We start from the raw sequence: 16,709 nt of genomic DNA, 5'->3' as shown, positions 1-16,709 counted from the left end.
TGTTCAGTTTTGGTCTCCTTAGCTGAGGAAGGATATTCTTGCTATTGAGGGAGTGCAGCAAAGGTTAACCAGACTGATTCCCAGGATGGCTGGACTGACATATGAGGAGAGACTGATCAACTGGACCTTTATACATTGGAGTTTAGAAGGATGCGAGGGGATATCATGGAAACATACAAGATTCTGAAGGGATATCGAAACATAGAAAATAGGTGCAGGAGTAGGCCATTCGGCCCTTCGAGCCTGCACCACCATTCAATGAGTTCATGGCTGAACATGCAACTTCAGTACCCCATTCCTGCTTTCACGCCATACCCCTTGATCCCCCTAGTAGTAAGGACTTCATCTAACTCCTTTTTGAATATATTTAGTGAATTGGCCTCAACAACTTTCTGTGGTAGAGAATTCCACAGGTTCACCACTCTGGGTGAAGAAGTTTCTCCTCATCTCGGTCCTAAATGGCTTACCCCTTATCCTAAGACTGTGATCCCTGGTTCTGGACTTCCCAACATTGGGAACATTCTTCCTGCATCTAACCTGTCTAAACCCGTCAGAATTTTAAACGTTTCGATGAGATCCCCTCTCATTCTTCTAAACTCCAGTGAATACAAGCCCAGTTGATCCAATCTTTCTTGATATGTCAGCCCCGCCATCCCGGGAATCAGTCTGGTGAACCTTCGCTGCATTCCGTCAATAGCAAGAATGTCCTTCCTCAAGTCAGGAGACCATAACTGTACACAATACTCCAGGTGTGGCCTCACCAAGGCCCTGTACAACTGCAGTAACACCTCCCTGGCCCTGTACTCAAATCTCCATTTGACGGAACAGGTTAGATGCGGATAGATTGTTCCTGATGTTGGGGATGTCCAGAACCAGGGGACACAGTCTTAGGATAAGGGTTAGGCTATTTAGGACTGAGATGAGGAGAAACTTCTTCACTCAGAGTTGATAACCTGTGGAATTCCCTACCGCAGAGAGTTGTTGATGCCAGTTCATTGGATATATTCAAGAGGGAGTTAGATATGGCCCTTACGGCTAAAGGGATCAAGGGGTATGGAGAGAAAGCAGGAAAGGGGTACTGAGGAAATGATCAGCCATGATCTTATCGAATGGTGGTGCAGGCTCGAAGGGCCGAAGGGCCGAATGGCCTACTGCTGCACCTATTTTCTATGTTTCTATGTTTAGGGAAGGAAATCTGCTGTTCTTACCTGGTCTGGCCTATGTGTGACTCCATACCCACAGCAATGTGGTTGACTCTGAAATGGCCCTGCAAGCCACTCAGTTGTAACAAACCATTAGAGAAAACAATTACGAATAAAACCGAACGGACTACTCAGCATCAAACTCGGCACCGACTTCCAAAACAACAGCACAATCAGCCCAGTGACCCTGCAAAGTCCTCCTCACTAACATCTGGGGACTTGCATCAAAATTGGGAGAGCTGTCACACAGACTCGTCAAGCAACAGCCTGATTAGTCATACCCACAGAATCATATTTTTCAGCCAATATCCCAGACTCCTCCATCACCATCCTGTGGTATGTCCAGTCCCACCGGCAGGACAGTGGTATTCGGGAGGAAGGGTGTGGCCCTGGGAGTACTCAACATTGACTCCGGACCCCATGAAGTCTCATGGTTGCAAATCAAGCATGGGCAAGGAATCCTCCTGCTATCTACTGCCCTCCTTCAGCTGATAAGAACATAAGAACATAAGAACATAAGAATTAGGAACAGGAGGCGGCCATCTAGCCCCTCGAGCCTGCTCCGCCATTCAATAAGATCATGGCTGATCTGGTCGTGGACTCAGCTCCACTTACCCGCCCTCTCCTCGTAACCCTTAATTCCCTTATTGCTTAAAAATCTATCTATCTTTGACTTGAAAACATTCAATGAGCCAGCCTCAACTGCTTCCTTGGGCAGAGAATTCCACAGATTCACAACCCTCTGGGAGAAGAAATTCTTTCTCAACTCGGTTTTAAATTGGCTCCTCCGTATTTTGAGGCTGTGCCCCCTAGTTCTAGTCTCCCCCACCAATGGAAACAATCTCTCTGCCTCTATCTTGTCTATCCCTTTCATGATTTTAAATGTTTCTATAAGATCACCCCTCATCCTTCTGAACTCCAAGGAGTAAAGACCCAGTCTACTCAATCTAGCATCATAAGTTAACCCCCTCATTTCTCGAATCAGCCTAGTGAATCGTCTCTGTACCCCTTCCAAAGCTAGTATATCCTTCCTTAAGTAAGGTGACCAAAACTGCACGCAGTACTCCAGGTGCGGCCTTACCAATACCTTATACAGTTGCAGCAACACCTCCCTGCTTTTGTACTCCATCCCTTTCGCAATGAAGGCCAACATTCCATTTGCCTTCCTGATTACCTGCTGCACCTGCAAACTAACCTTTTGGGATTGTTTCATGCACAAGGACCCCCAGGTCCCTCTGCACTACAGCATATTGTAATTTCTCCCCATTCAAATAATATTCCCTTTTACTGTTTTTTTTCCCAAGGTGGATGACCTCACACTTTCCGACATTGTATTCCATCTGCCAAACCTTAGCCCATTCGCTTAACCTATCCAAATCTCCTTGTAGCCTCTCTGAGTCCTCTTCACAACCCGCTTTCCCACTAATCTTAGTGTCATCTGCAAATTTTGTTGCACTACACTCTGTCCCCTCCTCTAGGTCATCTATGTATATTGTAAACAGTTGTGGTCCCAGCACTGATCCCTGTGGCACACCACTAACCACTGATTTCCAACCCGAAAAGGACCCATTTATCCCGACTCTGCTTTCTGTTCGCCAGCCAATTCTCTATCCATGCTAATACATTTCCTCTGACTCCGCGTACCTTTATCTTCTGCAGTAACCTTTTGTGTGGCACCTTATCGAATGCCTTTTGGAAATCTAAATACACCACATCCATCGGTACACCTCTATCCACCATGCTCGTTATATCCTCAAAGAATTCCAGTAAGTTAGTTAAACATGATTTCCCTTTCATGAATCCATGCTGCGTCTGCTTGATTGCACTATTCCTATCCAGATGTCCCGCTATTTCTTCCTTAATGATAGTTTCAAGCATTTTCCCCACTACAGATGTTAAATTAACCAGCCTATAGTTACCTGCCTTTTGCCTGCCCCCTTTTTTAAACAGAGGCGTTACATTAGCTGCTCTCCAATCCGCTGGTACCTCCCCAGAGTCCAGAGAATTTTGGTAGATTATAACAAATGCATCAGCTATAACTTCCGCCATCTCTTTTAATACCCTGGGATGCATTTCATCAGGACCAGGGGACTTGTCTACCTTCAATCCCATTAGTCTGTCCAGCACTACCTCCCTAGTGATAGTGATCATCTCAAGGTCCTCCCTTCCCACATTCCTATGACCAGCAATTTTTGGCATGGTTTTTGTGTCTTCCACTGTGAAGACGGAAGCAAAATTATTGTTTAAGGTCTCAGCCATTTCCACATTTCCCATTATTAAATCCCCCTTTTCATCTAAGGGACCAACATTTACTTTCGTCACTCTTTTCCGTTTTATATATCGGTAAAAGCTTTTACTATCTGTTTTTATGTTTTGCGCAAGTTTACCTTCGTAATCTATCTTCCCTTTCTTTATTGCTTTTTTAGTCATTCTTTGCTGTTGCTTAAAATGTTCCCAATCCTCTAGTTTCCCACTAACCTTGGCCACCTTATACGCATTGGTCTTTGATTTGATACTTTCCTTTATTTCCTTGGTTATCCACGGCTGGTTATCTCTTCTCTTGCCGCCCTTCTTTTTCACTGGAATATATTTTTGTTGCGCATTATGAAAGAGCTCCTTAAAAGTCCTCCACTGTTCCTCAATTGTGCCACCGTTTAGTCCTTGTTTCCAGTCTACTTTAGCCAACTCTGCCCTCATCCCACTGTAGTCCCCTTTGTTTAAGCATAGTACTCTCGTTTCTGACACAACTTCCTCATCCTCAATCTGTATTACAAATTCAACTATATTGTGATCACTCATTCCGAGAGGATCTTTTACGAGGAGATCGTTTATTTTTCCTGTCTTGTTACACAGGACCAGATCCAAAATGGCTTGCTCCCTTGTCGGCTCTGTTACATACTGTTCTCAGAAACAATCCCATATGCATTCTATGAATTCCTCCTCCAGGCTACCCCCTGCGATTTGATTCGACCAATCGATATGTTGGTTAAAATCCCCCATAACTACTGCCGTTCCTTTTTCACATGCCTCCATTATTCCCTTGATTATTGCCCGCCCCACCATGAAGTTATTATTTGGGGGCCTATAAACTACGCCGACCAGTAACTTTTTCCCCTTACTATCTCTAATCTCCACCCACAATGATTCAACATTTTGTTCATTGTAGCCAATATCATCCCTCACAACTGCCCTGATATCATCCCTTATTAACAGAGCTACCCCACCTCCCTTCCCTTCCTGCCTATCTTTCCGAATCGTCAGATACCCCTGTACGTTTAATTCCCAGTCCTGGCCACCTTGCAACCATGTCTCTGTAATGGCCACCAAATCATACCCATTTGTAATGATTTGTGCCGTCAACTCATTTACTTTATTTCTAATGATGAATCAGTACTCCTCCGTGTTGAACACCACTTAGTGGTAGAAGCACTGACCAATGGCACAGAATGTACTCTGGTTGGGGGACTTCAATGTCCCTCACCAAGAGTACCTCGGTAGCACCAATACTGACTGACCTGGCCAAGTCCTGAAGGACATAGCTGCCAGACTGGGCATGCGGCATGTGGCGAGAGAAACAACACGGGGGAAAAATCTACTTGACCTCGTCCGCACCAATCTAGCGGTCGCAAATACATCTGTCCACGACAGCGTTGGTAGCAGTGACCACCGCACAGTCCTTGTGGAGACGAAGTCCCGTCTTCACACTGAGGATACCCTCCATTGTGTTGTGTGTGGCACTACCATCATTGTTAAATGGGATAGATTCAGAACAGATCTAGTAGCTCAAAACTGGGCATCCATGAGGAGCTGTGGGCCATCAGCAGCAGCAATATCCTACTCCACCACAATCTGTAATCTCATGGCCCCGCATATCCTTCACTCTATCATTATCAAGCCAGGGGACCAACCCTAATTCAATGAGGAGTGCAGAAGAGCATGCCAGGAGCAGCACGAGGCACACCTAAAAATGAAGTGCCAAGCTGGGGAAGCTGCAACACAGGACTACATGCATGCTAAACAGCAGAAATAACATACTATAGAGAGCTAAGCGATCCTACAATCAACAGATCCTACCACATCCCGTCTTGAATGATGGTGGACAACTAACGGGAGGAGGAGGCTCCGTGAATACCCTCATCCTCAATGATGGCAGAGCCTAGCTCGCGAGTGCATAAGACAAGGCTGAAGCATTTGCAACCATCTTCAGCCGGAAGTGCCGAGTCCATATCGACCTCTGTCCCTACCATCATAGAAGCCAGTCTTCAGGCAATTCAATTCACTCAGATTATATCAAGAAAAGGCTGAGCGCACTGGATATAGCAAAGGCTATGGGCCCCGACAACATCTGGTTGTCATGCTGAAGACATGTGCTTCAGAACTAGCCATGCCTTTAGCCAAGCTGTTCCAGTACAGCTATAACACTTGCGTCGACCCAACAATGTTGAAAACTGCTCAAGTTTGTCCTGTCCACAGAAAGCAGGACAAATCCAATCCAGCCAATTACCAGCCCATCAGCCTACTCTCATTCATCAGCAAAGTGAAGGAAGGTGTCGTCGACAGTGCTATCAAGCAGCACTTACTCACCAATGACCTGCTCACCGATGCTCAGTTTGGGATCAGCCAGGACCATCGGCTCCAGCTGTCATTACAGCCTTGGTCCAAACACGGACAAGAGCTGAATTCCAGAGGCATGTTGAGAGTGATTGCCCTTCACATCAAGGCAGCATTTGACCAAGTGTGGCATCAAGGAGCCCTAGTAAAATTGAAGTCAATAGGAATCGGGGGGGAAAGCTCTCCACTGACTGAAGTCATATCTGGCACAAAGGAAGATGGTTGTCGTTGTTGGAGGTCAATCATCTCAGCCCTAGGACATTGCTGCAGGAGTTATAGGCAGTGTCCTAGGCACAACCCTCTTCAGCTGATTTATCAATGACCTTCTCTCGATCATAAGGTCAGATCATGAAGCAGTCCATGCCTGCATACAGCAAGGCCTGGACAACATTCAGGCTTGGGCTGATAAGTGGTAAGTATTATTCGTGCCACACAAGTGCAAGGCAATGACTATCTCCAACAAGAAAAAGTCTAACCACCGCCTCTTGACATTCAATGGCATTACCATCGTTGAATCCCCCATCAACAACATCCTGGGGGGTCACCATCAATCAGAACCTAACTGGACCAGCCACATATTTACTGTGGCTACAAGAGCAGGTCAGAGGCTGGATATTCTGCGGCGACCATTTACAAGGCACAAGCCAGGAGTGTGATGGAATACTCACCATTTGCCTGGATGAGTGCAGCTCCAACAACAATCAAGAAGCTCCACACCATCCAGCCCACTTGATCAGATAACCCCATCCATCACCTTAAATATTCACTCTCTCCATCACCGGCTACAGTGTGTACCATCTACAAGATGCACTGTAGCAACTTGCCAAGGCTTTTTCAATAGCACCTCCCAAACCTGCGACTTCTACCACATAGAAGGACAAGGGTAACAGGCGCATGGGAACACCATCACCTGCAAGTTCCCCTTCAAGTTGCACACCATCCTGACTTGGAAATATATCGCCGTTCCTTCAGTCACTGAGCCAAAATCCTGGAACTCCCTCCCTAACAGCACTGTGGGAGTACCTTCTCCACACAGACTGTAGTGGTTCAAAGTGGCAGCTCACCACCTCCTTCTCAAGGGCAATTAGGAATGGGCAATAAATGCTGGCCTTGCCAGCGATACCCACATTCCAGGAATGAGTAAAAAAATTCTAAATTGACTTCTCATAGGCTGAAAATTGGCTTTGTAGGACAACTGTTGAGCCAATTGAACTCCAGGACTTGAAAATCAACTTGGCATTAATGTATTGCCAAGTGTCAAATTTAAAGCATTACCACTCCATAAGTTATCTAATCAGTGGCTCAGGAAAGAAAGTCTTGCATTTATATCGTGACTTTCCCGACCACCAGACGTCTCAAAGCACTTTACAGCATTGAAGTACTATTTGAGTGCAGTCACTGTTGTAATGTGGGAAACACGGCCGCCAATTTGCGCACAGCTAGCTCCCACAAACAGCAACGTGATAATGACCAGATAATCTGTTATGTTACGTTGATTGAGGGATAAATATTGACCAAGATACAGAGGATAACTCCCCTGCTCTTCTTCAAAATAGTGCTATTGGAATTTTTACACTCACCTGAGAGAGCAGACGTCTCTCAGTTTAACGTCTCATCTGAAAGGCAGTATCTCCGACAGTGCAGTACTCCTTCAGCACTGCACTGAAGTGTCAGCCCAGATTTATGCGCTCAAGTTCCTGGAGTGGGACTTGAACCCACAACCTTCTGACTCAGAGGCATGTGTGCTACCCACTGAGCCACTGACTGGCACAGAAGTACAATTCTGAATTTTTCATGCAAAACCGTATAAAAAGCAAATCCTTCTCGTAATTATTCCATATACATGTACTCTGAACATTACCTCACACATAATACATACCCAGTTAGCTAATACAAAAGATACACACAGCAGTTTCACAGAAATGTATTCAGCATCGCTGGCCTCTCCCTTCACCACTTCACTTTGGCATTAAACATATATCTGCATTTAAAAACTAATCTGGGTAGTCTTTCCTCCTAATTAGTGAAGCATATAACCAAAAGATGATGGATGAACAAAAAATTGCAGAGCCTATTCTACGATCCCATGAATTTCTTTTAGCAGAAAAAATTAGGATTCTTTAAATACTTAGCACGGTTCCAAAAAAAAAAGCTCAATCTTTACTCACTGAATGTTTGGTGTAATGCCTTCCAGCAGGACTATGTTTACACCACCGATATGAGCAGTTGCACAAGTTTCAGTCATTTTTTGGTGCAAAACATCTGAAGGAAAAACATACAAAGGCAAGAACATTAGCCTGCACACAAGTTGGAAGCTTACAAATCAATATACAAGCTTGAAAATATACCAATCAATTGTTAAGGTCTAGAAATATGCTTTGCTCAATGTGTTCGATCTGAACAATTTTACATAGTTACAATTTATTAGTCTATTCGGGTGTGTAGATCAAATGAACAAAATACTGTTTCCGAGTCCCTCCCATCCATCAACTTTGCATGGTAGATCTAGGATTCTTCCCCATTCCTTCTTAGATTTAACTGTCTCCAATTCTGGCAATGGGCTGTTTTTAATCTCTCTTCATGGATTTTCAGCACTTTCTGTTTTTACTTCTGATTTCCAGCATTTGCACTTTTTTAAACTGTGTTTCTGCAACTCATCTTGTGAGCAATTTTCCTTTGATGATACAAAGCTACAAAACACTTTCAAGTTAAACAATGGCTTCAAAGCCATTGACTGTTTGGGTTTCGTAACATTGATAGACACATGTCTTTTAGCATTGTACACTGCATAATTGGAAAATAAAGATATATTCGAATAAAAATTTTGATCAGAAGCATTTGATAGAAACTGAATTTTTAACAGGTCAATAATGCTCTAAAAGTACTGTTAATACTCAAGCAAATTATTAATATTAAAATGTGAACTATTTCTAAAGTGGGAGTTGTGTGTGCTGTGTAATTACTGGTAAAGAAGATATGACATAATATCCAATCTGTACAAGTAAACACTTTTTTGTTAACAGCGCTGCAGAATCTAGTCCTACTCTATTTTGTTGATCATCCAGTTTGATGCCATTACCTTTCATTTTCTCTTTCACTGTAAAGCTTCCATGGATCTTCTTAAGCTCTGCCTCCATTGTCAAACCTCCAATGTCTGCCTCTAGATGAGTGCGGTTCACCATACCAACTCCAAACACTATGAGTGTGACATGCTGGGGTTCAGCACTCACTAAGCTGCGTTTCCTTGACTGCTTGTTCGGACTTGAGCAATCTTGTTCATTTTCAAACATTACTCTGCAACCAGGTTCAGTGGGACTTCTACCACCTGTATCTACAGATACAACAACTTAATTAGAAAGTACATCACCACATTTCCTACACACTATACATTGTGTAATCTCGCAACACATGATGCCTTCATCTGCCTAGGTCCCAATCTATGAATTCCCACCACTTCCCACCTTCCTCTCCTCCTTGAAGACCATTTTTAAAACCCACCTCTTTCACCTAGCTTTGGCTACCCCCCAAATAGTTCTTTCTTTGGCTCAGCATCCATTATTTCCTGAAGCGCCTTGGAACTTTTTTCTATGTTAAAGGTGTTATATAAATGCAAGTTCTTGTTATCAAATGTTGGTTCTTTACCATATATAGTGTAAATAAGAATGTATGTGCAAATTTAAAGCTTTAAAATTGATATTTAGTGAAAGCAGTTGAAAAAATGTCAGCGACATTGAGAATTTTTTGCATACAATATCTGCATTTATTAAAAAATCAATACAAAACTGTTTGATCTATTTCCAAGACACATGATTTTTTTTCCCTTTTACCTCAGTGAAAGGAGCATAAAGATTATTGATTTGTAGTCTGATAAATTAGTACCTATAAAATATCACACCATCAGTGGAGATTGTGTCCAATTGTAAGAAGACAGAGGCAGCATAAATAAATCAAAAAAGGGCACCAAGAAACGTAAAAGCTGTATCTATATTACAATGCTGGTGGAAACCTAACTTGAGCTGCATCAGTATAATGTAATTAAGGCATACTGGTGCCTTTGGCAGCTCAAATATCATTCCAACAGGTGGCAAATATAAAAGGCTGCCTCTGGTGGCTGAAGTCACAGCAGGTCACCATTTTCTGTCCACGAGCAGGCTCAATGATCATCCTCCCTGTACAGCGCAACGACGTCATTACACACAGTGCAAAAGATGCCATCACAATTTTTAAAGAACTGTGCTTTGAAATCTGCTCTACATGAGGCAATTTCAGAGCGCTGGGAGTTAATGTATGCAGAACTCACATGCAGTTGAATATTTCTGTCCATTATAAGCTAACCTCAAATCTTTTCTCATTGGAAAAAACAAGTATAGGACAAATGATCGAAGCTTTTATAACAATGAAGAAAATGGTACAGAAAACATAGGGAGGTAAAGCAAGACAGGTTAAAGAGAGAACATGATTATAAACTAAGGGTGCCATGAGTTAAAATTACTTGAGTAACTTATTTATGCTTGGAGTGGAATATTTAAATAAATACTAAGTCTAAGCATTCTAAAATAAACTGGACCAATTACAGATTCATTGGGGAATGGACAGATATGGATTTAGGATTTGAAAAAAATCAGGTCCTTATATAAACCAAGCTGGATAGATGAACTGAATATTCTTTCCTTTTTCCTACTCTTATATAATTTTATATCGGAATCTACTGATAAGGGATGGGAAGCAGCAATTATACGCGACAGCAATTGGAAATGGAAAGGCACTTCAACATTTCAGAAATTCACCACGCCATCTGAGACACCCCAGAGACTGACTTTCAAAATCTGATTTCTCAGGTCAACTATTAAGAACATCACAAGATTCTGGAAAGGATCCTACCTGCAGGGCCCAATACATCAGGAGAAGACTTTTCAAGAATGCCCGTTGGATCAGAGATTAATGAATAGAAATTAAGTAGTTTGTACATATTCTGCCAGCACTCTGCAGAAGGTTCGCTTTGCTCGGACACTGTGATCGAGTCAGAGTCATCCATATGAATAGTCACATGATCTACCACATCCTTCGATCCCTTCCTGGAAACCTTAGAGGTTCTTCTTTGTGTCGGACCAGACGAATTTTTATTGCGTGATTCTCTTTTATTGTTCTCATTTCCAAGTCTTTTGTTTGCCTTCGTGCTATTTCCTCTGCCACCTCCATTAAGACTGCCTCGAGAACTGCGACTGAAATCCGATGAACGGAAATCCCGATGTTTGCGCGTTTTAAATGTTGGTGTGGGAGATACAGACCCAGCTGTGTATCTGCTAAGTTTAATGTCTGTCTGAGTGGCCTTTATGTCATCAATCATTGTGCTAAATTGATGAATGAGACGAACTAATGCCATGTCCACGTGCTGGCTGATAGACTGACAAGAGATAGTGAAGTTAACATGAAGGGTGTTTTGGTGATGTCTATTAAGTTCATGGAAAGAAAGGGCATTAGTTGAATTTTGGTTGCAAGTTGGTCTGTCCATCACAACGGCATTTATGCAGAAGGTGTTAAACATCAGTGCTGGTTTGAAGTCAAGAGGTGGAAGGTTTATCATGCCCTGTCTGAAAATCACCAAAGATAAAAATGACAGAAATTCTGCATTCAAGCTGAAATATGTTTTTATACATTTATATTCCTATCTTTGTTATTAATGGTATATTAGTTCATTAACACTAGGCCAAGGATGGTATCAGAAATGAGGGTGGATCTACCTTGGGTGCAATGGACAATATGGTAGGGTAGAGGCGTGGGCAAATGTTGATTTTGGAACCCAAGTTGGTTCAGATATGGGCACTAGCCCGGGGGAGAAGGTAAAGGCTCAGGCTGAAACTGGACCCTATGTTGAAAGCGGTAATTCCAATTCATGCCCAGCCTGAAGTCAGGCATTGGGACAGATATGAATGAAGCAAGCACAGGGGTGAGAAGGCAGCCTAAGGCTCTGGCTCAGGATGAGTTAGGCCCAGATTGAGCTCTACTGGGGATCAAGCTGAGAGCAGCTTGGCCATGTGCAGAGTTGGTAAAAACCAGGAAACAACAAACATGACCACTGGATAAAAGGAGCACGCTACCAAAGACAGAATGTTACCATGGGGCAATGAAAATATGTTTTCAGATCAATGACAAGAGCTTTGGTAACCTCTTTGATCCCACAGACCAATCAGCTCAAGTTTATACTTTTAAGTTGACTTCACATCAAAAAATGTTTCTTTGATGTGGGCAATATTCAAAATCTTGAATCATTTACGGTAACATTCATTTCATATGAATCTCCTGTGGATTATATCTGAATTTATCAACTTATGTTCACCATTTTTTTTATTAATCCAATTTTCTTACAATGAGTTTCCTTTTATAAACAAAAATGGCACATGACATTAAATAATACCTTCTTTTTCTCCTGATCTTTCTCTCTTTGGATGTATCAGAGTCAACAATATCGGCCCGGAGACAGTCTAGGCTTCCAGAGAAGGACAAATGTTCCCCAAAATACATTCCATAAGTTAAAGGTACAATATCTTGCGATTGTATTCCTGTATTGCTCAGTAAAGGTTTAAAGACAACCTAAGAAGAATTTATAAAGAACGTGTTATAATTCAATCCCATAAATGATTTCAAATCAATAATTGTATTTCAGTTTGTTTGCAAATACAAGACCTTATGCAATACATTCAATTTTAAGCGGTTCGAGAAAACTAATAATGGTGTGGAGCACTCTAGTTCCTATTGTGACCAGACAACGTATTAAAAAGATGTACCGAAGTCATTAAATTATAAAGATAAAGCAGGATTACAAAAACGCACCATTTCTGGCCCTTGGTACTAACTTCAAAACAACCAGTTGTGCAAAAACTAATGTCTACCAGATAAACAAATATATGCTAATATTTAATAAAAAGTGAAAATTATGTTTTCACTGATGTGAAAATAAGGATTGCCTGGAATGTTAATAAATGTGCTTACGAGACAAAACTGTCGGGCTCTCTCATTACCTGTGCATCAGCCAGTTGAACAGCAGGAGGACCCTGGTTACCCTCCTCAATACCAACAATTTCATCCTGACTGGTGCTGTTCTGAGACTGTGTGCCATCCAGAGTGTTCTGATCACTTGACAGTACTGTATTGAAGTCAGATGCAGATTGTATTGTGGGAAGATTATATGTCAAACCTATGCAAAATAAAACACATTTAAACCATGGTACAAAATGTTTATCATGACGCAGACATAAAAGTAACATGGCAAAAATTTAGGCTTTTTGCGTTTTAGCCCGTTACCGGGCGCAATTCGCGGCAGATTCAAAAATTTAGCGCCGTGTTAATGTTCGTGCCAGAGCGTGCAACTTTCGCCAAATGAAGGTTCACGAGGAGCTGAAAGTTCCGACGCGGAAAAAATCAGCTGTTCTGCGCATGCGCAAATTTTTTTTTTTTCTTTCCGCGCTTCTGGTCTGCTGTCCGATCGCAAATGCTAAAGCAGGTGCCTCCGGGCTGAATCAGCCATTTTACATTGGGATTTTGATGGAGGGTAATGATTCTCTAGTGGGGGCAGCAGAGAGAAGATGGCAGGGTGGATCTAGACCACTGCCATTCATTTTTAAAAGGATTTGGAGGGAAATCGCTGAGGAGGTCTCTGTCTCAGACACTGTGGTCAGGACTGGCACACAGTGCTGAAAGTTTAATGATCTTTCAAGGGTCGTTAAAGTGAGTACAATTTTAATTCATGCACTCCTTCATTACTTCAATTATAAATCTCACACTATTTGTTCTCATGCTGTTGGGGTCTCTCAACACTCTGTGGGTTGCCTCCTAAAATGCATGACACATAGGTAGGCTCAGTTTGGCACCCTATTTGCTATTAAGATTGCTTTCTAAGATCTCATAAGATGGTTCCGCAGTTCAATATCCTGATGAACCACATGCAACTTTCAAGGCCATTAAACAGAGGACTGTAATACATTCAGACAGTATGGTATAAGTGCTTTGGTGGCTATCTGTGCCACAAGAGCAGATGGACCCACTTGTAACCATTCCTATTTTCATCTTTGTAGGCGAAGAAGTCACACTCGCTGTGAGCAGGTGTAGACAGGCGGCGGTCCGCCTCAGACCCTGCCACTCACCAACATCGAGGAGAGAATGGCAGGTCTCATCGGCGTCTCAGGTCTGACAACTGCCACTGAGGGCGCTGACCCCCGTTCGGAAACTGAGGGCAAGTCCTGTATGCTACCTGGGTTGGGTTGGGGCAATGTCACGCAGTGTCTCTGAACTCATCATCCTCCCAGACAGTCCCTTGAAATCGAGGAAGACTTGCTTCTACTCCAAAAGTGAGTTCTCGGGTGACCAATACAGGAACTACAGTCTCTGTCCAGGTGGGACAGACAGTCATTGGAGGAAAGGGTGGGTGGGGAGGCTGGTTTGCCGCATGCTCCTTCCACTGCCTGCTTGTTTTCTGCATGCTTTTGGCGACGAGACATAGAAACAGAGAAAATAGGTGCAGGAGTAGGCCATTCGGCCCTTCGAGCTTGCACCGCCATTCAATGAGTTCATGGCTGAACATGCAACTTCAGTACCCCATTCCTGCTTTCTCGCCATACCTCTTGATCCCCCTAGCAGTAAGGACTACATCTAACTCCTTTTTGAATATACTTAGTGAATTGGCCTCAACAACTTTCTGTGGTAGAGAATTCCATAGGTTCACTACTCTCTGGGTGAAGAAGTTTCTCCTCATCTCGGTCCTAAATGGCTTACCCCTTAGACTTAGACTGTGACCCCTGGTTCTGTACTTCCCCAACATTGGGAACATTCTTCCTGCATCTAACCTGTCTAACCCAGTCAGAATTTTAAACGTTTCTATGAGAGCCCCTCTCATTCTTCTGAACTCCAGTGAATACAAGCCCAGTTTGATCCAGTCTTTCTTGATATGTCAGTCCTGCCATCCTGGGAATCAGTCTGGTGAACCTTCGCTGATCTCCCTCAATAGCAAGAATGTCCTTCCTCAAGTTAGGAGACCAAAACTCTACACAATACTCCAGGTGTGGCCTCACCAAGGCCCTGTACAACTGTAGCAACACCTCCCTGCCCCTGTACTCAAATCCCCTCGCTATGAAGGCCAACATGCCATTTGCTTTCTCAACCGCCTGCTGTACCTGCATGCAAACCTTCAATGATTGATGTACTATGACACCCAGGTCTCGTTGCACCTCCCCTTTTTCTAATCTATCACCATTCAGATAATAGTCTGTCTCTCTGTTTTTACCCACCAAAGTGGATAACCTCACATTTATCCACATTATACTTCATCTGCCATGCATTTGCCCACTCACCTAACCTATCCAAGTCACTCTGCAGCCTCATGGCATCCTCCTCGCAGCTCACACTGCCACCCAACTTAGTGTCATCTGAAAATTTGGAGATACTACATTTAATCCCCTTGTCTAAATCATTAATGTACAATGTAAACAGCTGGGGCCCCAGCACAGAACCTTGCGGTATCCCACTAGTCATGCCTGCCATTCTGAAAAGTACCCATTTAATGCTACTCTTTGCTTCCTGTCTGCCAACCAGTTCTCAATCCACGTCAGCACACTACCCCCAATCCCATGTGCTTTAACTTTGCACATTAATCTCTTGTGTGGGACCTTGTCGAAAGACTTCTGAAAGTCCAAATACACCACATCAACTGGTTCTCCCTTGTCCACTCTACTGGAAACATCCTCAAAAAATTCCAGAAGATTTGTCAAGCACGATTTCCCTTTCACAAATCCATGCTGACTTGGACCTATCATGTCATCTCTTTCCAAATGTGCTGCTATGACAATAATTGATAATTGATTCCATCATTTTACCCACTACCGATGTCAGGCTGACCGGTCAATAATTCCCTGCTATCTCTCTCCCTCCCTTCTTAAAAAAAAGTGGGGTTACAATGGCTACCCTCCACTCCATAGGAACTGATCCAGAGTCAATGGAATGTTGGAAAATGACTGTCAATGCATCCGCTATTTCCAAGGCCACCTCCTTAAGTACTCTGGGATGCAGTCCATCAGGCCCTGGGGATTTATCGGCCTTCAATCCCATCAATTTCCCCAACACAATTTCCCGACTAATAAGGATTTCCCTCAGTTCCTCCTTCTTACTCGACCCTCTGACCCCTTTTATATCCGGAAGGTTGTTTGTGTCCTCCTTAGTGAATACCGAACCAATTGTTCAATTGGTCTGCCATTTCTTTGTTCCCCGTTATGACTTTCCCTGATTCTGACTGCAGGGGACCTACGTTTGTCTTTACTCACCTTTTTCTCTTTACATATCTATGGAAGCTTTTGCAGTCCGTCTTAATGTTCCTTGCAAGCTTCCTCTCGTACTCTATTTTCCCTGCCTTAATCAAACCCTTTGTCCTCCTCTGCTGAGTTCTAAATTTCTCCCAGTTCCAGGGTTCGCTGCTATTTCTGGCCCATTTGTATGCCACTTCCTTGGCTTTAATACTATCCCTGATTTCCCTTGATAGCCACGGTTGAGCCACCTTCACCTTTTTTATTTTTACGCCAGACAGGGATGTACAATTGATGTAGTTCATCCATGCGGTCTCTAAATGTCTGCCATTGCCCATCCACAGTCAACCCCTTAAGTATCATTCGCCAATCTATCCGAGCCAATTCACGCCTCATACCTTCAAAGTTACCCTTCTTTAAGTTCTGGATCATGGTCTCTGAATTAACTGTTTCATTCTCCATCCTAATGTAGAAATCCACCATATTATGGTCATTCTTCCCCAAGGGGCCTCGCACAACGAGATTGCTAATTAATCCTCTCTCATTACACAACACCCAGTCTAAGATGGCCTCCCCCCTAGTTGGTTCCTCGACATATTGGTCTCGA

At 43.2% G+C, this 16,709-nt stretch overlaps 1 protein-coding gene across 1 annotated transcript in view; it reads right to left on the bottom strand.

The window, feature by feature from the left end:
- Positions 1–16,709, bottom strand: part of kiaa1109 (KIAA1109 ortholog) — a 523,818-nt gene that overhangs the window by 197,417 nt on the left and 309,692 nt on the right. Inside the window, exons 46-50 of the mRNA XM_070862493.1 lie at positions 12,833–13,008; positions 12,229–12,404; positions 10,695–11,404; positions 8,893–9,144; positions 7,982–8,075 (exon numbers count right to left, since the gene is read on the bottom strand). Of these exons, the coding sequence (XP_070718594.1) occupies positions 7,982–8,075; positions 8,893–9,144; positions 10,695–11,404; positions 12,229–12,404; positions 12,833–13,008 (1,408 nt within the window). The remainder of the gene's footprint in view (positions 1–7,981; positions 8,076–8,892; positions 9,145–10,694; positions 11,405–12,228; positions 12,405–12,832; positions 13,009–16,709) is intronic.

This window comes from Pristiophorus japonicus, chromosome 2 (genome assembly GCF_044704955.1).
Source record: "Pristiophorus japonicus isolate sPriJap1 chromosome 2, sPriJap1.hap1, whole genome shotgun sequence".
In the NCBI taxonomy this organism is placed as follows: Eukaryota; Metazoa; Chordata; class Chondrichthyes; family Pristiophoridae; genus Pristiophorus; species Pristiophorus japonicus.
This window is presented reverse-complemented; position numbering and strand designations above follow the sequence as displayed.